Source organism: Cervus canadensis, chromosome 12 (assembly GCF_019320065.1).
Source record: "Cervus canadensis isolate Bull #8, Minnesota chromosome 12, ASM1932006v1, whole genome shotgun sequence".
Taxonomy (NCBI): Eukaryota; Metazoa; Chordata; class Mammalia; order Artiodactyla; family Cervidae; genus Cervus; species Cervus canadensis.
Window position 1 is genome coordinate 53,458,461 of NC_057397.1, and position 25,386 is coordinate 53,483,846.

General features: G+C 38.1%; 1 protein-coding gene across 2 annotated transcripts in view; it reads left to right on the top strand.

The window, feature by feature from the left end:
- Nucleotides 1-25,386, top strand: part of RSPO2 (R-spondin 2) — a 161,962-nt gene that overhangs the window by 104,695 nt on the left and 31,881 nt on the right. Inside the window, exons 4-6 of one of the 2 annotated variants that reach the window (XM_043483610.1) lie at nt 1,776-1,919; nt 4,025-4,213; nt 16,882-16,956. In XM_043483610.1, the coding sequence (XP_043339545.1) occupies nt 1,776-1,919; nt 4,025-4,213; nt 16,882-16,913 (365 nt within the window). In that variant the 3' untranslated portion in view covers nt 16,914-16,956. Of the gene's footprint in view, nt 1-1,775; nt 1,920-4,024; nt 4,214-16,881; nt 16,957-25,386 lie in introns of those variants that run through there. The other variant, XM_043483609.1, reaches the window with a different exon arrangement.

Genomic DNA, 25,386 nt, shown 5'->3' on the forward strand with positions numbered 1-25,386 from the left:
TATTTTGACCATGGTTAAGAAGCTACTGACCAGCAATAGATCACTGTTCTATTAAAATATAGGTTACAGCATTTAAGACTATAAATTTAACATTTTATAAGGTGATAAACTGTTCTTCTATGCCCACCATCCTCCCCTAAAAGAGCAATAGTATAATTTGACTATGGACTTTCGCCCACACATAGTTGGTTTTCCAATTGTAAATTTGGGTAACATCTTAGAAGTTCAATTAGCTGCTTCAGGGTGGTCATTTAATATATAAAGTCCTGTTTAGACTCAAAATTAAAAGGTGACGAGTTGCCACTGTCTTTTTATAAGTCTAGAAACTGTCATTATTTATATCGTAATTGTTTTAACAGAAACTTTTTTAGTGTTTATAGTCCACATTCTGGCTTTGCCTGCTTAATTTTTAAAATTTTGAGATTCAATGATTTCATGTTTTGGTTACATTTTTTATTCAATTATATCTTTGGTTGCAGAAACTAGATTTGAAAGCTTATCTGAATCATTAAATCACCAAATACAGTTACTCAGAGGCTTGTTAAATGAGTAAAAGTGTTGCCAGGGAGTTTTCATAGAGCTTTATGTGCTGTTAATTGCCTGCAATTAAATCTGTTACAAGTAATAATGTACTGTAATCTGTTGAAAACCTCACCTTTCAATTAACCAATTCTCCAACCTTTCCTTCCTTCTCCTTGAAGAGTAGTTTAGTGTCTATTTATTTTCACCTATACATGCCAATTACCTCTGGCCCAGATGTTACTGGCATACCAGGGAATCTGATCTTGAGTACAAGTCTAAATTATTGCTTCTCTTTATACCTTCTTGTAATGTGAATGGTTTGATGGAAAAATACATATTTCTAATCCACTGGTGCAGACTACCTATTATGAGCTAGTCAATTTACATGTGTTATTTCAAATCCTCACAATAGCCTTACAAAGTTAGTGACACCCCTCTTTTATACAGAAGGAAATAGAGACTCAGAGATGTATAAATAGCTGTTCACAATCAAGAACTGGGAAGGTCAGAGCTGGGAGTCAAGGTCAAAACCATACCTGGCAGACCTGAGAGCACTTCTCTTTTCGTCAACTGTTTCCAACGAAATGCAGTTCATGTGTTATAGAGAATAGATTTAGAAGGCAGTCTGTGTAGGGGCTCTCAGCACCAACTCAGCCGCTACCGACTTCTTGACTTAGTCTCAGGTTTCTTATTTGCAAAATAAGGGTACTACCACTCACCCTGATGGATCGTCTTTAAGTGGGAATGTATGGCACATTGTGGGTCTTCCAAAGTGACCTGAAGTCCCCCTCCTGGTTGACACCCGCTGATGAAAGCAAATGCATTACAGAATTTTAATTTACTGTCTTGGAACAGAAGAGGCTGATTAGATTGTTGCCATTGCATTTTTCATAGTACATCTTTGGAAAAGGAGAACCGACTACAATCCCAGCAGCAGTGTCATTTGTAGTGGGGGTGTTTTTCTTTTTAACCTTCATTTTAATCCCATTTAGAGTTACAAAAATTTCTGAAGGTTCTCATGCTGCCTAGGGCCCCGGGCTGCAATTTTGTCTCAGCCTATTGATGTGGTGAGCTGTTGGAAGAGGTAGGAGTGATGTAGAAGGAGATGGCATCAGGAAACTAATGAGCTAAACACATATTTCTCTGACCACTAGAATTCCAATTGAGCTAACTGGTACGTTTATGAAAGTCTTACTTGCAAAACCAGTAAATTGTTTGACTGAAATTTTCTTTCTCTTTAAAATTGTTTTTAGGATGCAGAATAGAAAACTGTGATTCTTGCTTTAGCAAAGACTTTTGTACCAAGTGCAAAGTAGGCTTTTATTTGCATAGAGGCCGTTGCTTTGAGGAATGTCCAGATGGTTTTGCACCATTAGATGAAACCATGGAATGTGTGGGTAAGTAGTATTTCATGTAACTTTCAAATTTCCACTTTTATTTTAACACCTGTTTCTTGGGTGGGAGGGGGGTGGGAATGAATGCTGGATGTATTCATTCTAAAAATGAATTGGTTCTCTTGTTATTAATTAGAACTGAAAATTATTGAAGTTCTTTGCTATTGAGTTCTTTAATCATCCTGCCATTGGGCAGTATCGTAAATTACATTTTGCTACAAAATTTGCTGGTAGAACATTAGGTTAAACTACTTAAATGCTGAGAATAATGTTTTATGATTTATGTAATATATCCCCATTTGTTAATTATCTTATTAGTAACTGTTAGAGAAAAACATTTTGTTTAGCAGAAACTGTTTAAGCAGTGTCATGTGGTTAGTTAGTCTATCATTTTCATTATGTGTATTAATTTTATAGCTTCTTGCTTAGCCACACATTTGTATAAAAAGAATCTATTAGGAAGAGATTTTTTTTGTGCCACATATACTTTGTTGATGATTGACTGCATGTTGCAAAGTGCATTAAAACAATTTTACTAAATTAGGCATGTAGAATGCATAATTTAATCTTCACATATATGCTGTTTGTAAATAATAATTAAGAATACATATTTTTATAAATTTTGGGGTTTTTTTGTGTGTTTAAAACACCTTGTGGCATTTTTTTTATGCCACTGATTAAAATGTAAAGGTCTATCAGTACCTACATTTTGATAAATGCCTGAATCTAATCAAGTGTAATGATATCTTCACCACCTCCACCCCCAACATGCCTGAACTTTATTTGCCATGTTTTATATCTGATATGGTGTACAACAGAGCAATGTATTAGGAATGAGACTTCCCATCTTTTTAAAATGGAGACTTAAGTTGAGAACTTTTTTCCTGCATAAATACCAAAGTAGTCTGTAACTATATTTGAAAGCTTGCAGAGAAGACATTTAAATGAAAGCTTTTTGAAGAAATGTGTGCTTATGTTCCTATATATGTGTGAATTAATACATGCATATAAGCAACACCCTATTGAAAAATATAGAAAGTCACCGAAAGAGCATATTCAAAATGTTGGATTTGTTTTTGAGAGGCGAGACCCATACCAGTTACAGAAGTCCAGAGGAAATTCTTATGAAACCTTTAAGCATATTAACAAATTAACAGGAGTCCTAACAAATGAACAGGAGTCCTCACAAATTAACAGGAGTCCTCACAAATTAACAGGAGTCCTCACAAATTAACAGGAGTCCTGTGCATTCCCCTGGATAAAAATCTTAAATAGCTTTGAAAAACCCAAGAGTCAGCATGATGCCTTATCAAATCTGGAATGAAGAAATATTCATTGTGTGTAGATTCTGTGCCTGGGTCCTCTTCGGCTGTTACACTAGGGGCTTTTAATGGTGAATTTGATGAGGTTTAACTGTATATTTTTATTCTTTTATCCCAGGGGAGTTGCAGAGTAGCCTACTTTTTCATTATATGAAGTTAAAAAAGGAGGATGCTAAAAGTTTTTACATACCTGGCAAAACATACATTTTCAAATATCTGATCATATTTGTTTCCTTTTCAAACTATAGCATCAATTTAGGGAATAAGAAATACATGCTGTGGTTTCTAGATACCTATTAAAGGAAATGAGATAATCAGAAAATGCAAAACACACTCCCTATCTTTTCATGAAGTATTAATATTTACTTCCAACTAAAACTAACACACTTGTGAATTTCAGTGGGGGCATGCAGAATTTACTTGTAAAACTTTGTTTCCTCTTCATGGTATGAAAACAGTATATTTTACTGTAGGTTTTAGCTGTTGAATCTTTTAAAGATAATATATTCAATGTCTTTACAATGGACTAGCTAACATCCCATCAAAAAAATGAACCAGTACAAAAAGAAAGTAATAGTTTTTAAATTACTTATGTGGCAGTTTTTTACTTTTATCTGTAACTCCATAATGCAAAAATTTCCCAAAAGGCGTATACAGGTCTGGGGCTGTACAGCTTAATTTTTGGTATCTGAAAGTGAGGGAGGAGAGAGATACTGCTATGTAAGTTTTGTAACAATGGAGAAATGTATACCAAATTGTTATCTGTGTTTGTTTTTTCTCTATTAGAAGGATGTGAGGTTGGCCACTGGAGTGAATGGGGAATTTGTAGCAGAAATAATCGCACATGTGGATTTAAGTGGGGTCTGGAAACCAGAACACGGCAAATTGTTAAAAAGCCAGCAAAAGACACGATACCATGTCCAACCATTGCTGAATCCAGGAGATGTAAGATGGCCATGAGGCATTGTCCAGGAGGTGAGTTCAGATGATCCCTATTGTGGACTCTGTGCTTTCTGGATTTTCTTCCCCCCTAATCACCCTTGTTCCCAATAAAGAGTATTTATCCTTGAAGGAAATCTGATAATAACATTGGCAAGAGGGTAAAATTCTACACTGAACTTCCTTAGAGACAAGTGCTTAAATTGTGAAGAATATAAAATGACTGTTTAATTTCATGATACCTTGAAAGTAATTTAGAAGACAACTTTACAAATCAACTTTTAAAACGAGATTTCTAAAAGTGTGTGTGTGTCAGTGTTTTTCTTTTTCTTTATTTCACTAATGTACCATAAAAGCCAGTTCTTATGAAATCAGGCCTTTGCAGATGTTGCTCTAAGAGAAGCAGCCAACTTTCAGTTGAGAAGAGTTTAGATTAGAAAGGTTTATGGAATCCGTAAAATCATCTGTATCACAACTAGTTGAAGATGACAACTTAAAATAAACTTGCCCAAACACTGGGAGGAATAAACATTGTCTTAATGTTGCCACAATTAGCCGGTTCTCTGTTTTGATAATAATTTGTGGAAAACAGCTACTAGTATGTGTGTGTTTATTTGTGTCTTTGTAGTAATTGTGCTGATTTGCAGTAATTATTCTGTAATAACAGGATTAGGCCCACTTACAAATTGGGAGAAGTGTACATAGCTCAGGTGCCGGCTGGAGCCGAGTGAGTATGTTGAAATGCAGTTCTTAGCGCTGATGCTGTGCTTCTGAAAGCATAATCTTTTGTTACTGTTTATTTTATCACTAGCGGATGCTGCATTGCCAAAAATGAAGTTAGGACTTTTCTAGTGCACAAAATAGAAAAGCAAAAAAAAAAAAGAAAGTTGCATGTAGAAAATTGCCCTATGAAACAATCAAAACTTTCGTTTGCCTTCATTTCTTGCTGTTGGGGCATAGCTTTCAGCTTTGTGGCTGTAGCCCAGAGAAGAATATATATCTGCCTAGAATGGATTTATATCCCTATTCTGCTGCCTCATAGAGAATGTCTGTGATCCATGGAGGAAGACAAAACTTTTAAGACTTGAAGACTCCAGTTGGCCTTTTGAGAACTATTAGATCCAGATTCAGAAGCTACTATTAGGAAGGCAGCTTTTCCTCTTGAATTAGTTTTGCTTTTCTATGCCGAGTCTTTGAAACAAAGTTTTTTTGGGTCTGCTTTGCACTAACAAGGATGGTTTTGTTCAGTTAAACTGGGTATTTTTCAGTCAAAATATAAGAAAATATTTTCTTACAAAACTAATAAGCCACTTCTTGGATAGCTGAGAGCATTTAACCTGCAACCTTGTGCCTAAAAACAAACCCGATGTATTCAGGTATTGGGAATAAAGGCTTCCTTTGTTGTATATTGTTTATTTAACTACCCCCCACTCCTCTTCCAGCAACGTGGTCCCCCAATTGTGGTTTACGTTAATAGCAAAAATTAACCTGAAAATGCTCCTATAACAAACATGCTTATGTGTAACAAGAACCAGCATGCCCCCCTCCCCTCAGAAACTATTTTGACTTAGCCCTGGTCTTGTTGAGAATTTTGTAGATAACAGCTAGATTTTTAACCTATAATGCTTATTGCATTTTTTTAATGCTTCCAAAAGCAGTGTACTGTCTTAAGAGATATAACCCGACAGTGTCAGCAATTAAAATCATGTCAAAACAAAAGTTTATGTATCATCTGTTAGTATTTTCTTTGACAAGTGAACCAGTAATGAACTCTTATTTAATTTACATTTAGGTTTTGCCAAATATTATTTATTAGGATAGACATTTGCAGAGACAAGCTATTGCTCTAATCCCTGTATTGACATATTCAGCTTAATAAATTCAATTTTTAAGTAACCTTTAAAGTTAGTAGGTTTAAAAAGTTATACTGGAATTTGTTTTCTGTTTTATAAAAAAGGAACTAACATAAAATTGATAGAAATGGAAAATGACTCTGCAATAAAATAACTTCTATTTACAAATGTAGGAAATGAAAACTAGAAAATTAATTTTGGAACTTGAGCACCAATTGATAAAAATTGGCATAACTTCCAGTGGAGTATCCCACCTTGCCTCAGGTGAGAGAGGAAAAGGTTCCTTTCTTCTGTAGGTCACGGTGATTAATGGAAGAATGGAGAAGAAAACCACTTTATCCCATTTTACATCTTGACTTGATTTCAGTGATCTGCTTTGACAAACCATGCAAAAATGTAAGTCGTAATCAGGTTGGGAATACAGGCATTTTTCAGATCTTTTCAACATATGTATGGATTTTCCTCTTGTTGGAGCCAATCTTAACCTGATTGCACACAAACGCAGCCTTAACCTCCTTCACACTCGAGCACAGGCACATTAAAATCAGCTGCTTTTCATTACTGGAAGGCATAAGTTAGAGGTCAGCAAAATGGAGTAGTCCTAAGTAAATATATAAGATATTACACTAAAAACTATTAAAAATGAACCAATAAATGGCTGTAATATTTAAAAACAACAATGTAATGCTTTAGCCTATTTTTCCTTAACTATCAATGCTTATTTGCTTTAAAACAATGAAAGGATATTTGAAAATATCTTAAGTCATGGACTGATACATGACATGAAGTAAGCATCCATTTCCAAACTTTTCTTGATCAGTTATCTTCTCTTTCATTTCTGATTATGTAATCTGTAGAGTTCCTGGGGCTTTTCTGACACTCATTCCTCAGGATTCCGGTCTGGTGATCAGACGATCTGGGTCTCTGCACCCTGTCACCTCATTAATTCTATGATCCTTGGCAAGTCACTTAACCTCTCCTGGCCTCTATTTCCTATTTTAAATTGAGGGTATTGGGGTAGGCAGTCTTGAAGATCCAGTCCCGTTCTAAAATCCAGTGATTCTAAGACTAATTGCCAAAAATGACATGGATATATTTTGTGGTTGTCATGTGAAGGGTGAGGAAGAGAATCGTAAGCCCAGGAACATTGTTTTATGACCGAGAACTGAACACTTTTCCAGTAGCTAGAACTGTGCATTTGTGAAGCCTTTTCCATCTGGCAGTTCACACTCTTCCTCTCTCCTCCTTCCTTTTCAAAGACTCTCAAAGACTGAACAAGATTCTTGTAAAATCTTCAAGTGACTTATAGTTTAGTTAGTGGGGGATACGGAGAAAGACAGCAGGAGGATGGAGAAGGAAAGAGGAGGGGATCATAAAAAGATAGTGGGAAAAAGGGAAAGGGTAACAATGAGTTAGAGGGAAAAAATTGAACAATGAGTGTAGGAGGCAAGGGATAAAAGAACAGATTACTAAAAATGAAGACTTGGCTCCCAGCAGATGTAACTGTCTTCACTTCTCTCCCTCCCACCCTGAGCTCACTAATAGAATTCATTACAATGGAACCAAGTTATCCTACTCATATATGCAGCTTTAAATGGAAGAAATTTAGTCTTCACTATGTTGTACCTTAGGCAATATATTAATAGAAATATATGAATGTGCTATTATCATATTTAAGTGACAAATGGAAGAACAAAGTCATGGCTACTCAGGTACAAAGTTGGGAGACGTTCATGTATGGAGGGGAAATGTCATTTGGAGGGGACATTAGTCCTTCACAGGGTTGACCAATGCCAGCTCAACCTGAAATAGTCTGTCCTATCTGTAAAGTCCCATGACAGCTAATTCTAACTTATTCATCAGGTGTTTATTGAGCAGTGCTGTGTACCAATCATTGGTACACAGTTCTAACAGTGTTTTTTCTGCTGGGTATCATGACATTAGAGAAGTGGATAAGTGCCTTATTTCATGTGGAAAGGTGGGAGCCATGTGAAGAAAAGTAAAGCAGGATAAGGAGCGAGTGAAAGATTGGGGTGTATTATGTCGGGTGTTCAGGGAAATTGAGGGAGTAACATTTGATCACAAATCTGAATGAAGGAGATCTTTTGAAGACCTAAGGGAAATTTTCTTTCTTTTTTTTTTTTTTTTAGCTCTTGACTCAATGGCTATGTTTTTTGAACATCATTGATTCTCCCATTACCTATTAGAGAAGAGGAAGGAACTGGGATCTAGGATTCTTTTACTGGGCCACAGAGATGTAGCAAGTTATTAATGGTAAAGCCAAGAGTGGGAAGCTCATGCTTACCTGTACCTTTTCCTTGGTCCTTATTATAAAATGCAAAGATAAACCCATAGTTGTCTAACATCAAAGTAACTGACTTTAAACTATTTCTCCCTCCACCTCAATGCATCATTTTATTTTTGTTTTACTAAGTGTTTCTTAAAAACATGACACTCTGCCATCACTATCACCTCCCAACGTCTTCCCAATTGAGATAGCTAGTGAAACATACCCCAACGGTCATTTTATAAATGCAAAGTGTTGAGTCACTGGCTTTGTTTCAATTCTGCCATTCCTACTTACAGCCATTCCTATAAGCCATTCTTGCCTTACAGGAGAAGGTCCTCTTCTTCCGTAATTTAAGTATCATTGGCCCTCAGTTTGTTGGGGGGGAAAGTGTGAGTGCAAGATTGTTCTTTCATCCTTAGTCTTTCAAGGTCACCCTTCCATTGAGGCTGTCCCAACAGAACCACACGGAGCACTCTTCTCTGCCCCTTTGCTCCCCAGCCTGCCTAGGAGCCCTGGGATCTGAACCCAACCCCACTTCTAGTAGCTTGGTGCCTGGAATGGCTTCTCTCTTTCTGACACATCTAAGCAATCAGATGGTTAAAGTAATTTAGGTAATGCTTGGACAGATGTACAGACAGCCTTCTGTCTTTTTTGCTCATAGCTGCCTCAGCATACCATACTGCAGCTGTTAGTAACAATATGGTGCAATTCTTTAAGCCTTAGGTCATATTTTCTCAGGACTATGTTAAAATTTAAGTATAAAAACTGCTACTACTTAGGATTTTAACTTGAAAATAACTCACTCCTCCTCTTATGTGACATTATTAGACCAGCATCTACTTTGTGTTTTTAAGTGGCTTTTAACTTTGTTGTTCTTTAGTCACTAAGTGGTGTCTGACTCTTTTGCAACCCCAGGGACAGTAGCCCACCAGGCTCCTCTGTCCATTGGATTTCCCAGGCAAGAACACTGGAGCGAGTTGCCATTCTCTTCTCCAGGGCATCTTCCCACATCAGGGATCAAACCCACATCTCCTGAATTACAGTCAGATTCTTTACTGCTGAGCCACTGGGGAAGCCCTGGCTTTTAACTTGATAGGATCTAAAAGAAAATACTATTTAGCAACCTAGAACCAGAATCTCTTGTAAACATCTACTTTTTAAAGGCGATATTAATAAGACCTCTTTAGTTTTTGTTTTCTTTGTATAAACTGACAGCAACATGTGGATTAGGTATTAGACACTATAACTAAAGATGATTGTAGATTGTGATGGATTAAACCAAGAGCAGGAAATAAGCACATTTTCAGTAGATGGGGTCAAGAAAATATGCTTTAGACATATGTTCTTTATTTCTCTACATTTTGTTTACATTTGAGTTGCAATTTATGTGGTCTGTTTTATACAAGCCAACCTCAAAAGTAGTTTGGAGGAGAGAGGATAAGAGAAAAACCTCTTTTCTTTTGAAACTTTCAGAGTTGTCAAGAATATAGATATTGAAATTTTTATATGAAGAAGAGAGCATCTAGAAAAGGGGAATTCTTTTTGCCCTTTTGTTTGCTATGGTAAATTGTTTCTTTTAAAATCAGTGATTTGTGTTAGTCGCCTTAAGAAAATTGTACTATTTCCTGGGTACTTTGGACACACGGCAGCAAATGGTAATTTTTTTTTTTTTTTTTTATTATTAAGTTGGGGCGGTCACTCATAAGCAGCCACATCTTAAATGTAAATGTATGCTTATCATATAAAATTGACATTTAACAAAGATCCACCTGCTTCCCAAACATTTCTCTTAGTAAAGTATCTGTAAGTCCTGCTTCATTTGTCTTAACAATGAGCCTTTAGGCTATGTCTTGGGGTGTATCCCCTCTCGCTGCTGTCCCCACCCCCACACACTATTTTTAAGTTTTTTAACTTATTTCTGGAAAAGTGGGTAGGGGATAACCAATGGCACCTGGTGATGGTGGTGGTGGTAGTTTTTGTTCTTGCTTGTTTGGGCTTTTTTCTGGGTGTGGGGGGGCAATGATTTTTTTTCAGATTTTTCAGTTCTCACATTTCAGAAGGTAAGGGTCTGAGGAATTGGGGAGCAGAAAAGTGGGGCCTGGTGTGCGGTGCACGGGAGCTCCTGGAAAGTCCAGAGAGGGCAAGACGCAGTGCAGCCTTGGACTCAGACACAGAAATTCAGGGGCATGACCAATGCCCATCTCATGGACTGAGAGAGGGGATTTAACACAGCCTCTTGTCCCTTCGAGCCTGTCCTGGGGCCAGGCTTGCTTGCCCGAGGGGTCAGGGAGTGAGTGAGCGAACCCACACCTCTGTGCCATTCTCTGCAGCTTCCAGTCTGGAATCGCTATGAGCCCCATGTAATTAGAGTCTGGAGCAACATGTACTAGTCTCTTTTATGGGCACTCGTAAAAAGGATTTCTCAACTACGTATGCCACTGAAGGTCTATGTGTAACAAGGCAAGGATAGGAACGTTTTGGAGGAGGCTTTCTTTTATGAATTCTACCCAGCAGTAAGCTACTCTGATCTTAATGTAAAATATATAAAACAATTTTTACAACACTCTAAAATAAAAACAACTTTAATAGGACACACATGGTGTCAGTGGTAGATTTTTTTTTTTTTTTCCCCTTCTTACAGGAGAGTTTTTTTCCCCTCCCTTATGAGATAAGGGAGTCTCAAGTATAAATCCCCTAATGGTCTCTTGGAACAACTTATTTTCCTCATCAGACACCTCTCTGGGATCTTTAAACGGTGTTGATAAAAAGAGCACATGCGGTTCGCTCGGTGAGATTTCCTGTAAATACTCCAGCTACTGGATTGACCTCCAGTTGGACTCATGGATATCCTCCAGGATTAGGACGCAGAAAGAAAACATTTTCATGGAAATGATGACAGAGTTCTACTCAAATCCCAGCGTGGTTCATGTTGTCATCATACAGAAGTGGTTAAGACGACAAAATTACTTTGTGCAGCAGAGAGGGGCAAAGTTCAGGTGGCAAACTTGATTCCAGTTTAAACTCAAAATGTAAGGGCAGTAGACTCTACTTTACCGTTGATTTGTTTGTGTAATATTTGGACCTAATATTCTGTGTAGCAGCCTTATTTTCTTGTTTTTGAGGACTTTGGAAATGAGTAATATTATTTGAACTGATGTAGTGCAGAGACATTAATAATTGGTGTCATACCCTATAGCCTGCCCGTTACTCAAAGGATTTAATGATAACTTAATGTAAAAAGTATTTGATAACATGCTAAAACAAAACAAATTTAAAGATCAGAACTAGGAAAAACTTAGAATAAGAGCTAAGGACTGACAAGGAGAATGGGCCATGTGAATATGTGTTGGGTGAAATAATCGGGCCAAAAATTTGACCTTGGGTTTCCTACCAGGTAGTAGGAAAATGTGGCTATGATTATATCTTAATTAAAAATAAATGGTTAGTTATAAAATATAGTGTCAATTTCATAACAGCTTTAGGAGAGAAAATCACCACATGTACACATATGTATATACATACAGCACATATATACCCATACATATACACAAACATATGAATATATACATATGCCCACATACATGTATGTATATATGAATGTATATGCATATTCACACATTGATACATGACACACAGGTATGTATACTTCACCTTCAAGACACATTAAGGTGTGCACAAGGGGTGAGACTTATATTGTAGAATTAAGGAAACTAATAATTCTCACAGTAAGGGAAATATTCTAGTTCCATGAGAAGGTAAACACTAAACAGATTTCTCAAGTGGGAAATCATACCGAGAGCAAGGAGTAGTACGGCAGACAGTGTCTTCAAAAACACACATGTCAAACATATGTGTGTTTCTGGAGGTGGAGGGCAACTTGGAAGTATTTATCCCTCAGTGAAGGGAGAAGATTTAATAGTGAAATATGAGTCTACAGAGGAACAGGCATCATGGAATCAGGACTTTCTGACTTACCAGTTACATTTGAATGCAGTCACCCACTAGGTTCTTTTAGTGAGTATTGAATCCGCTGAGAACTTCATGGTATCCAGAGAATCTAGAAAATGTGCTTTTGTATTAAGGGTCAACTATGCTTTGAGCTTGTCAATAAGCCAAGTATCTTTTCTACCTGGTAAGATGTTCCTAACTAAGTTCAGAAGTTGTGTATTTAGATGCTGAGTTACGTCTGGTGATTATCTCAGGCCCCACACTTAACATTTTAAATACCTTTTTGTGATATTTGTTCTCTAAGTCTGGCCTTCAATTATTTTAACCTTTAAAAGTGGTTTGACATGAGAGAACGACGTGGATTTTGAATAAATTCTTACTGAGTTGAATTGACTTCATTTTTAAAGATTTTTAAAAAATATATTTATTTGGCTGTGTTGGGTCTTAATTGTGGCATGCGGGATCTTCATTGCATCATGTGATACATGGACTCTAGTTTGCTTACTGTTTATCTCCCTATGGAACTATACAATCAATCAAGAGTTAGTCTTCCCATGCATGTGGGATCTGAGTTCCCCAACCAGAGATTGAACCCATGTCTCCTGCATTGCAAGGCAGATTCTTAACCACTAGATCACCAGGGAAATTCTGAATTGACTTTATTAAAATATATTACAAGGTACCTTCTAATGCCTCTTTCAGGTTTACTTCCCTTATATAATTCAGGTATTAAGAGATGGAGCTGAGCTTCGAATGCAGTCTGTGATTTTCCCCTAGCTATGTCTACAGGTTCATCAAATCAATTATTTAAATCTTATGTTTTAAAGAACCAGGCAAATGGGGAGTGGGAGGTGATAGAAACAAAAGTTTATAGTCTAGTTGGGGATGAAGAAAATGCACATTACAAAGTAATATAAAGAACCAAATGTAACGTAAAATAACCAAAGAAATAAAATTGAATTTGTAAATATAAGTATTATTATAGGCCCTGAAATGATAGGAAACATATCCTGTTTTAGCTGTTGTGCAAGGGAATGCTTCCTGAGGAGCAAAACATATAGGAGAGGTGGGTGAAAAACGTGTTTGAATAGGGAGATCGTTTGAGACAGAGCATTGTAGGAAAAAGATATAGATGCCAACGAGAACCTCTTGTGTCCAAGGGAGGCTGAGCAGAAGAGCCTGGCTGGAGCTCAGATATTGAGGATGGCAGTCGTAAGCAGCTCACAGCAAAAATACAAGTGGTAAACTGAATGTGTGAGGCACCTCTTTGGAAAGAACAGGATTTTGAATTTTATCTTGAACAAAGAGGAGTCCTAGGGGACTTCTGTGCATGGGAGTATTTTGGTAGAACACCCATTGAAGGTGAGAGTGGCCGAGGGTGTGTTGGTACAGTGCAATGGGCTTCCCAGGTGGCGCTGGTGGTAAAGAATCTGACTGCCAATGCAGGCGATCCAAGAGATGCGGGTTTGATTCCAGGGTGGGGAAGATCCCCTGGAGGAGGGCATGGCAACCCACTCCAGTATTCTTGCCTGGAGAATCCCATGGACAGAGAAGCCTGGTGGGCTCCGTTCATGGGGTTGCAAAGAGTCAGATACAACTGAGCACATACACACAGGAGGAAGGTAAACTGCATGTCTCGATTTGGGGCAGGGCATCAAGCAGAGTCTGAGTTTGGGAGAATTCCCAGAGAATACTCGGTTCTGATGTTTATGCATTTTTCTGTAATGCTTGCTTCTCTAAAGAGCACAGGATTTTGCCTTGACTCGCTGTCCACTGTGACCCTTAAATCTTTTCCTGCCAACTTTCTAAGCCAAGCCATTCCCCAGTTTGTATTAGTGTGGTTTATTTTTTTAAGATCTAGACACATTTTGCATTCACCTTAACTGAACTATGGGCTTCCCTGGTGGCGCAGATGGTAGAGATTCTGCCTGCAAAGCAAGGAGACCCCAGTTCGATCCCTCGATTGGGAAAATCCCCTGGAGAAAGGAATGGCTACCCACTCCAATAGTCTTGCCTGGAGAATTCCATGGACAGAGGAACCTGGCAGGCTACAGTCCATGGGATCGCAGAGAGACAGACACGACTGAGTGACTAACACTTTAGCTGAACTATATTTGCTTTCTAACTGCTGCTTCCATTTGCCACTTACCAAGACCCTTCGATGTATTTTTCCCTACTTTTTTGTTTATGATGTTACCCTTTGAATGGATGTCCTTTACCAGCCATCTTGGAGTATTCTGACAGTTTAAAGTACGCAAATCAAATATTATTCAGGGAAAGGATGAAATGATTCTCCCGGACCCGATTTCAATTGTATAATCTAAGATGGTTTTATCTAGCATGTTGTTTACTAGCATCTGCCTGGAATGCTGGGTTGAGAAGGAATCTGAGTTAAATGCTATTTAGGAGAAAACTGTATAGTTATCAATTTGCACTGTTTGTGGTGTGGGATGGGAAATAATGTTGTATTTGTTCCCACTAATTCTCTAACCCTCCAAGTCCCCAACACAAACTTGGCTATCTTTGATAAATAGTCATCAACCTTCTGTCTTATACCTTTAATGGTAGTGAATGAGTGTATATTGGAAAAAAGCAATATGAAAAACTAGTGGAAAGAGTTGTAAATTTGGTTTATACTGGTCTTGGTCCCATACTGGTTGAATGGCATTAGTCAAATTACTTAGTTTCCTAAAACTTAGTCAATTATGAACTGGGGATATTATGTCAAGGGATTGTTGTGAGGAGTAAATGAGCATATATGCAAATTGATGGATTCTTATTATTCTCTACATTTTGTTGTAACTTCCTTGTTAATTCTGCTGTATTTTCCATTCTTCCCAGGGTTTACTCTTACCTGGTCATGCTCTCATTCAACATGAATCATCTCCTGTTTGAGCCCCAATCCCACAGATCTGGCCGTCGATGCTTCCTTAGATATCCTGCCAGCATGTCAAACTAAGCGCAGCTGAAACCCACCTTACTATCCTTGCAAAGCCTTGTTTTTCTGGGAATGGCTAACATTTCTAAAGGCATCACTAGCTTCCCACTTACCTAGGACCTCAGCCCTGCCTTTAAATCCCTTCCTCACGTTCACACAAATTAAGCTCAGATCTTTGCTCAGCCACCTAAAAAATTTGAAAACTTGAAAAGTTTACTTAATCTTTCTATGCCTCAGTGTGTATTATATTTGGAACATAATAATAGATGCCTGCTGCATAGGATTTCTAAGAGGATTAAACATCATTCATACCTTGCCTTACATGGGATCAAGGATCAGAAAATATGGGTTGTTATTTCATCTTTTTAAAATAACTGCTTATCCAGTTCTGTTTCTCCACTGTTCCTTTTTATTTCTGTCATCTCTACTTGACTTAAAGCCTTTTTATTCTCTCTACCTAGAAGATTGTAATATCCTTTGGAAGGCGGAGAGAATGTAGGTTAATTTGCATTCCAGTTAACAGTTGTTTCAGCATATTCAACATTAAACTCTTCTAACGTCAATTTGGCAATGCACTCCAGTATTCTTTCCATGATAATCCCATGGACAGAGGAGCCTGGCAGGCTACAGTCCATGGCGTCGCAAAGAGCTGGACAGAGCTGAGCGACTGAGCATCTGTGCACACATAGTGTAATCTAGGTGGTAAAACTGAAACAGTTCTAGGAATGGCTGGGACAGCAACTGAGTGTCCTGATTAGCACAGGGTCTAGGACAGAGCAAGCCTCAAGTGTTGAAAGGGATGAAGGCTGCAGTATAACTAGGAAAGGTTAATAGTGGCTGAAAAGGTGATACATTCAGAATATAGATCTGGAGTCATGGGGGGTTTTGAGTAAGTAAAACTGAGTAGAGGGAGAAGATCAAATGAGCAAAAACATAAAAAATGGATCTGTGTATCTACCAAATAAGTAGACATGGGGCATCTACTTGATATAATGTATGTGTCAGGAAGCAAAAAAGGAAAAGTTGGGGCAAAATGAATAGAAAGACAACAAGTCAGTAAATTCTTCAAAATTAATAATTACCAAATTAAGCCTCATGGATTGACTGGTGCCAGAAAAAAATTGAGACTAACTAAAGAATTATCACAAGAGAGTTTCTGCTGATTTATGATGATTCATTTACAAACCTGAAGCTCACCCAAGGAGTTACTCAGAAAGAAGGATGGGTATAGGGTGTGGATGTATAACAGATACAGCAATGCATGTCGCTTCACTGCACCTAAAGACATTTTTGCTGTGGGAATTTGATTTCTTAAACCCATTATGTGTCAGTCATTTAATCTTGAGAGAGTAAGATCCATCAGTTGAGGGGAGGATGGGATCCATAGAAGGGAAGAAGTCTCTAGACATAGATCCAGGAGTAGCCAAGCTAGATTCTCTGCAGGATTTCACAGGACGTGGGTTGCTTCATGGCTTGTGAGGAGGAGGTCCGGCAGGGAAGTATCTCATCTCTCACCCTGGCTAAGAGAGAATAACTTTACTTTTTTCCTTTTTATGTTTTGGGTTTTTTTTTTTTTTTTTTTAATGAGTTTTCCTTTGCAGGGGAGGGGGAGGGAACTTGTCTCTCTCTAAAACAAAAGTTTAAGTTGTATTCATTTACATCCTTTCCTTTACAGGACAGAAGCTAAGGTGCAGAGAGGATGAGTGAACTCCCCAGGGTAACAGAGGATAAGGGCAAAGCTTGGTTCTGGCTTAGACACCAAACCTAGAGTCTTGCTTCCATACAGCCTCCTTTTTTTTAAAAAAACAAAAAAACTAGAGTCAAGTTTCTTTACAATGTTAAGTTTCTGCAGCATAACAGAGTGAATCAGCTGTAAGTACATATATATCCCCTCCTGCTTGAGCCTCCCTCCCCGCCCTTGCCATCCCACCCCTCTAGGTCATCACAGAGCACCCACACAGCCTCTTTTCTGCTCAGCGTATAGTTCTCTCTGGGAATTCCTCAGAGGTGCTGTGACTAGGATTTTCATGTTCTTGCACATATACATCTCCTCTACCGATTAGCACTTTATTTTTGCAGTATTTTATCTCCAAATAGTGGTATAAAACTCAGCTCGGGCTGATTCAATAAAGTATGTGCTTTTCGTTAAGGTGGACTGTGCAAGATTCTGTGATGGACCAATAAGACTGCCCCAATCCTGCCTTTAGCTAGCTTACAGTTTTTCAATTGGGTATGCAAATTATATAGAGTTAAATATGGTATTAGATGGACAAGTACATGATATGCTCCAAACACAACTTTATTTCATCTTGGGCTGCCAGTCTTACTCAGTAGGTATTATCTTCCCTTGTTCCTAGGGGAAAATCTTGGCAGGCCTTACATCTTTTCTGCTCACTTTTTGGTGAAAAAGTCCTATGGTCATTTTGTCATTGATATAGCCTTGATTTAATTATTAGATAATAACCAAAAACTAGAAACTTGAATTCATAATAAGCCTTTGATTATTATCTCAGAGAAAATGTACAACAGACTTTGACTGGTACAAAGAGCCCATTTTTTAAAATATCTACGTATAAAAAAAATCTACTTTCCAAGCTATCCCTTTCTTGAAAATTCTAAAGGAAATAAACCTCTGATGAAATGGTAAAAAGTAAGTAATGCTAATTCCTGTAAGATGTATATTGTGTAGACTCCTGTTCCTTTCGTCTCTTTTCATTTTACATCAAAACCATAGGAGGAAACCACACGCATGTCTTGCATCTGTGCAAAGATTTCTTGTAGTATTCTTGTATTTTCATGTTGAGAGTGGTATTGATAACCTTAGTAATTTAAAGTAATTTCTGCTTCAAATGCCAAGTGTCTGTAGCATTTCAGATCTTCCTCTATTTGGTGTAATTGTCAGCTCTAAGCTCACAGACTGACCTAATACAGTCATCAGATATGCTTTGAATTAAGAGTTATTTGGCTAACTTCTGTAGCCCTGTTTGAAGCAGTGCAGTGTGTTGCCGTTACCAGTTTGCATCCACTTTATCAGAAACATAAGACCTGTATATCCCAAGAACCACTATGTGAAATTTTCAACCAGGTGGATGACATGTGAGCATATCTGGTTGCAAAACTATAACCATCGGTAGTAGCCTAATTCGAACCATGCCTTTTATAATAGCTTACATTTATTAAGAACTTGCTTAAAGGAGTTCAAACAAGGGTGGTGACCTCTTAGACACCCATATTTTAAAACCCTTTTTTTCAATCGGACAGTCCTTAAGTCGTTCATCTCTTATGCAACTTTTAGTGTTTGGTAACAAATGATTCCACAGCCAGTGTTATGCAATGAATGCACAGTGAAAGATGGATTGAAAATTCAAAACTTGTGGTCATTTACTCTTGTACACACACGTGTGAGTGTGTGTATGTGTGTGGGGGGATGAGAATTAGTGCTTTCTGTGCTGCATTTAGGGAAATGTTCAATGTTGTGCTCGGCATTTTGTTTGACAGTTGTCACATTGTTTTCATTGTCTCTCCATTTTGTTTATTTCCCTGCTTCTTAAGCAGCCTGATGAAATCTCATCAGCTAACTGGGATTGAATTCTGATGAGTGCCAAGTTGCTTTGATGAAATCTAGTGTAATTATCTTAAACTGGACTTTATTTGGCTTTAATGCTGGCATTTTCCATATTGAGAAAATTAGAGCTTTTGTCCGCTACTGGAGATAGAAGCTCTGGAGGAAACAAAGATAGCTCAAACACAAAAAGGAACGACAGGAGAAGTTCATTTCATACCTTTGTTTCAGAACTACTGTCCACACATTCAGACTTCTTTAAAAAAAAAAAGCATCCATTCCTTTTAATAGTGATAAGATCAGAATTAGCTATCAGCCAAAACTACCCTCACCCATGAACTTAGAGAAATAGTTTTCTTGTTGACCAGGAAAAAAGCTTTCGTGTCCCATTACCTGGATTTTCCCAAGGGGGACAAAAATATTTTGTATATTAAATACAAGATGATATTCCCTTTTGTCAACCAAGGAAACAACTGAGCTTTTAAATTGTACCTCCTAGTGATATTTTAGGCTACAAAGCCAGTACTATAAAGGAATCAGAGAATTTTGGAGTCAAAAGACTCCTATATTAAATCTTAATTTCTGATTCTTATGACATAGAGGAGATTAAACTTGCTGAACCCTTGTGTGGTTAAATTAGGTGATACCATTGTTACCAATGGTATCTCTTTGGAGTCCACAGCCATACCACTCTGAATGTGCCCAATCTCGTCTGATCTCAGAAGCAGGGTTGGGCCTGGTTGGTACTTGAATAGGAGACCAGTGTATCTCTTTGGAGATCATTATAATGCCAGAATTTCAAGAGGTTTAGGCCATGGTTGTACAATAGGATCTTCGCAATGTTCACACAGTCTGAAATAGGACATTTAGCTCTTCAGCTAATATATTTTCCCCTTTTACATAGGATGCCATCAATCTTCTGGTGTCCCCAAGGCTTCTAAATCTAATGTGTATTGGTTGTAGAATTAGAAGTGATAGCCTGCTTTTATTCCATAACCATGGACAATGCAGCCACCCTCATCAATTCTTAAAAAGACTGGGGCTGCTCTTTGGACACTTGGAGATACTTATCTCAGTTTTCTGATTTGAGTCGATTCCCTAAAGTGATTTTAGAATTTTGACTTGCAAAGTCTGGCACAGAACATCCCCACTCAAAAATGCTTATAGATGGTGGAAGTTTAATGGAAGACAGATAATTGGTGGTAGAGAATTCAAGGCAGTTCTATAGCCCTGAAAGAAAGTTATGGTATGTTACATTTCTTCAAAATCATCTGTTTTTGTACCTTCACATAACCTAATTCAAATTATTTCCTTTTTCATGTTTTTTTCCTGGGTTAGTTTTCAGTGGGCATAACCCACCTGATCTATTAAACACTAACAATAAAGGGTGCACTTCTTAGTTTTACCACATTGTTTATAGAGTGTTCAATCAAGGACCACTTCAGAGTTACAGCATTACTGGGTTCTGCCAACTGTGAAACCAAGCTGCTTTTCTGTTTAGAAACAGAATGTGTGTGTGGGTCGCTCAGTCATGTCCTACTCTTTGCAACTCCATGGACTATGGCCCACCAGGCTCCTCTGTCCATGGAATTCTCCAGGCAAGAATACTGGCGTGGGTTGCCATTTCCTTCTCCAGGGGACCTTCCCAACCCAGGGATCAAACCCAGGTCTCCTGCATTGCAGGCGGATGCTTGACCATCTGAGCTACTGGGGAAGTCACTAAAAGCAGAATGGGATCACCTAAATGCCAACTCCTCACTTGTTGTTAAGTTTACTTGGGGTCTGACTGATGCCCATTCTGATGGAAATAAGCCTTTATCAGAGTGGTATCTTATGGTGGTGTAAATTTCATTGCATTTAATATTTTAAGTAATTTATGAATTATCTTGTGAGGGTTATCTTAGTGGATTTTACAGATGTAGCCCCAAAACACAAAATAAAAATGTTTCATATTTATTTATGTACCACGTGCAGAAATTACCTCTTATAAATGATTTCAATGTACTCTTTATTATACTGATTTTTTTTTTTTTGTACTCACTTATTTAGCTGTTGTGGGCTTTCCTGGTGGCTCACATGGTAAAGAATCTGCCTGCAGTACAGGAGACCGGAGTTTGATCCCTGGGTCAGGAAGATCCCCTGGAGAAGGGAATGGCTACTTACTCCAGTATTCTTGCCTAGAGAATTCCATGGATAGAGGAGTCTGGCAGGCTGTAGTCCATGGGATTGCAAAGAGTCAGATATGACTGAGTGACTAACACATTTAGTTGTTGCAGCTCTTACTATTATCACCATAATCTAGAAAAGATCTGGTGAAGCTTTTGTATACCCAAGTCCTAGACTTCCATGCAGTTTGATTTAGAGAAAGCCACCACAGAAGATAATTTCTAGATGAAGAATATAAGAGAGTAAATTGTAGCAGCTCTGTTCTCAGGCTCTTTAATGGGTTCTGACTGTGGTCTACGCCACAGCTCCAGATGAGTTGAAAATAGTTATTCTGGAGTCTGAATACAATTGCTGTCTTCTTGGTGTAAGGGTTTGTTGATCAACAGGCTTGAAAGAAATTAATAAAATATGCATTTTCCTGGTAAGATGCATGGTTTCTCATTATAATGGATATTCTGCAAACCACGAGCTGTGTTAACAATGTGATTCAAGATTTGAAAAGTTTGAAAGCTGCTACAGCTGGAATTATAAAGCAAGAACCAAATGCTGAAAGAAGGGAACAAGCACCATAGAGAAATGTTGATGGCAATTTGCTCGAGGTTCATAAAGGAGGTATATTATACCTTTTTTTAAAAAAAATTGGAGGATAATTGCTTTACAATGTTGTGTTTTTGCTGAATAGCAACATGACTCAGCTGTAAGTATACATATATCCCCTCCCTTTTAAGTCTCTCCCACCACCCCCATCTCCCCTGTGTTCAGGGAGCTTCCTGCTAGCTAGCTATTTTACACAAAGTAGTGTATACATGTAAATACTGCTCTTTCAATTCACCTACCCTAACCCTAAAAAAAAAACTATCAGAAGGGACGTGTGATTGGTGTTTTCATCAATAGCTAAAACAGGTCAGTGTATTTGATTCTTTTTCATCTATTGGTTAAAATTTTTCAAGATGCTTTTACTATATAATGACTTTCCTTTCAAAACTGTGCTTATGTTCTTCAGGTCTCCAAATTCTTTTAAAATATATTTTTAAAATTATGATAAACCAGTACATATTTAAGGTATACAAATCTTCTTTGATATCCTGACTCTCCATTTGAGAGACCCAACTTCAGGAAGGGGCTTGTTGAGGCAGATCTTAAATGGCTTTGGGTCAAGAGGCCGTGAGCAAAACACCCACAGGCATAGGCTGGGAACTGAAACTTTTCTCAGAGAAACAGACCATCTGACTTTTTAATTAGAAAACCATCTAAGTCTACACCTCGGTGTCATCTCTTGGGACTTCTAAACCAGAAACTAGGGTATCTTTACTAGTGTTTTTCTTTTATAAAACATGCCATAAAAATGTAGAACCATAGCCAGGGGAGAGATCAGGGGTAAGGGGGTGTGTCTCAAGGGATTGATAACAGGATTAAAACTTTATAGAAATCATTTGCATTTCTGGCTAGCGTCTGTTATAAAGCACACATACTTAATTTGGCTGGAGCTGTGAAACCTGGTGTTTTACATTTCAGGTTCCTTTTAGGCAAAATTCAACACTTGACCTTCTAAGCAGAAACGACCACCTCTGTGAAAATTTAAGAACTAGCCCTGAGCTCAGGAAAGGGTAGACCAACGTGAGGGGAAACCCCCTTGGGACAAAGTGGTTTCTTTAGCCAGGTCAGTGGCAAAAGGCAGGATGCCTTTCAAACTGGTTGAAATCGAATATGACGTTATGATAGCAAAATGAAAAGGGTTTGGGGGCTACAAGCTATGAGGTTGAGGAAGCTATGTTCTGCTGTGTTGACTTCTGAGAGGTCAGTTTAGATCTGTTGGTATCAGAGACTTCCTTAAAGTTATCTCTAGTTCAAAGATGATATTAAGCATTGTAGTTTTTTTGTTTTGTTTTGGGGAGAGATGATGTTTAGAGAAAAACACTTACTCCAAATAGGCACTTTATTTTTAAAACAGCTGCAGAAAAATCAAGGATTGATTTTTTTTTTTCTTATTATGTTCGTAGGACATAGGCAAAATACTTGGCATTTAACTTACTTGGCATCTTTTACTTCATGTTCTTGTACAGATGAGCAGGTGCTTCATGGAGGTCAGTAACACGAGGAAGACTACAACAAATTCAATTTACTTCCTTTATGTTAAGTGTTCCAGGCTGTGCTCTTGTCTGTTTTGTGTGACTAAAAAGCAAAACAGAGGCAAAGGCACAATAGAGACAGTTTTAATGCTTATCATTACACTGCTGTTCCATCTAGCTGTCCCAGGATAACTTTTTAATCATTGTGCCCTTTGGTCTAGTAACTTTCTAGGTGCCTTCTCTGCTGCCTCATTCTCCCTGCTAAACAGTTTGTGAGGGATCAGCTGTACTACCAGGCCATCAAATGTATTCAATTTTGGAAGCAAATACTTCATGGTTGTTTAAAAATCCAAAGTATTCACATGGGGGAAAGTGTGGGAGGTTTCAAGTTTCTGAAACATTCTGCAGAAAATGAAGTGATAACAGTTCCTGCCGGTGGCCATATGACTCAAGAATAACTGGAAGAAAAAAAGAAATGTTTGTTTAGGCTTGGCCAGAGTTAATAACAAGAGTTGTAATCTTATTTTTGCTCACAAACATGTTTCCTTTCTCCACAACACCTTTCCTCATCTTCTGTAGACACATTGGTCTTTTCTGAGACCTGGCTTCACTTTTGGAGAGATGTGTTCAGCATGTATTCTGTGCTGATTCAAGGCTTTGTTTTGATTCCTACCATTCATTAAAAACACAGTAACGGCAGAACCTCAAGTCTCTTGCCATAGTACAGTGTTAGCCTGTGTTACGGCAAAACGTGGGGAGCATTTGTGGCCGGCAGGCAGGGGTAGGTGCTTAGGAGGTTTTCATTTCAAGTCCATGACTTACAGCCTCAGTTCATCAAAATGCTTTACTCACAAAGATTTCAGAATACATTTGGGACCAACATGTGCTAACGTGAGTTTTTGTTGTGTTTAAATTCCTTCTCAGCTTGGTCAGCCAGATCTTTCTTTTATTTTGGTGCATAGGCACATCTGTCACCCGTCTCCCCAGAGACCATATGCCTCTTGGGAGGGGCTCCTTTCCCCTGAACCCATGCTTTGTGTTTAGCGTCCAAATACATTTCACATTTCACAATCAGGTGAGCTACCCAATTTTTAATCCATTTGGTTGATAGGCTGGGGTGTTACGGTCTGTTTTATTGTGTTTGTTTATTTTTACTAAGTGGGTGGGACATTACAGCTTTAATAAATGACCTTTTGTGCTGATACTGTTGTGGGCAAAGAGACTGTATATTTTGAAAAGAAAACCTTTCACTTCAATACATTAAGTAATTCTGCAGGAATTCATAACTGGAAGGTTTAAGATAATGTATTTTAAAGAGGGTTCCAAGAGTGTTGCCTCGGAAAATGGTGGGTAGTTGTGAACTGTCACAAGAATGAAATTACTTGGACCTTTCTGGGTTAATTTTAATTTCTTAATATTTTCAAGCTCTGAATTCATATACACTTCACAACAGAAGCCAAATATTTAATTTAATAAATATGCCAAGAAATGCAGCAAAACTAACACTTTTATCTGTAGCAATAAAACTGCTGAGTCTATTAAAAGTCTTAATCTCTTCTAACTTGACATTTAAACTCTAAAGGACACTAAATTTTTATGAGAATGTTGCCTGAAAAATCCCTATTAGGTTGTAATTTCAAGAATCCTATTGTGGACAGGTTCAGGATTTTAAGCAAACATACAAGAAATATCAGTATTTACATACCTCATTCATTCATATTCCCTCTGTATGTGTATATATGATGAAGATGTATATTTTCTTAAGTGGTCTGCTGAAAATATGGAGGAGGAACTCTCCCTGTAATATGGATCAAATCTATTTGGTGAAATACTCAGTTACTAAAAGGCTTGGTGAAAAAACTACCCAGAAAAGTCATAATGTAGAATTGCAGGTTACCAATCCAGGGGTAAATATTTTAGTGTCTCACCTGTGAACCATCTTGCTTCTTGATGTCCTGGCATCTCCAGTTGGTGTCAACCTCTTTCAGCCTTGATGCCACCACCACCTGGGCTTCCATTGTGGGGCCACCTGCTATTTCTGTTTCTATGTTTTGCAGCCCTCAGATGAGGAGAGGCAGAAAGAGGAAAGCAATAAAGAGAGCAAAGGCTTTGCAGTTGGATGTCCTGAGACTGTCTCACCAGGGCGACCACTCATTAATTATTTGTCCTTGGACCCATGTCTGATACTCGTGTTCTCTTCTGTGAAATGAGACCTTTCAGGCTTAAGGGAGAGAGAACACACAGTGTCCGTGTATAGCTCCTGTTTCCAGACACTTACCCACCCACAGTAAGTGTGGGTCTGTCAACTCCTCCAGCTGACCCTGGATGACTTGCCAGGATCTAGAGAGCTTCAGCTTCCAGAAAGCAGTAATGCTATTCCAGG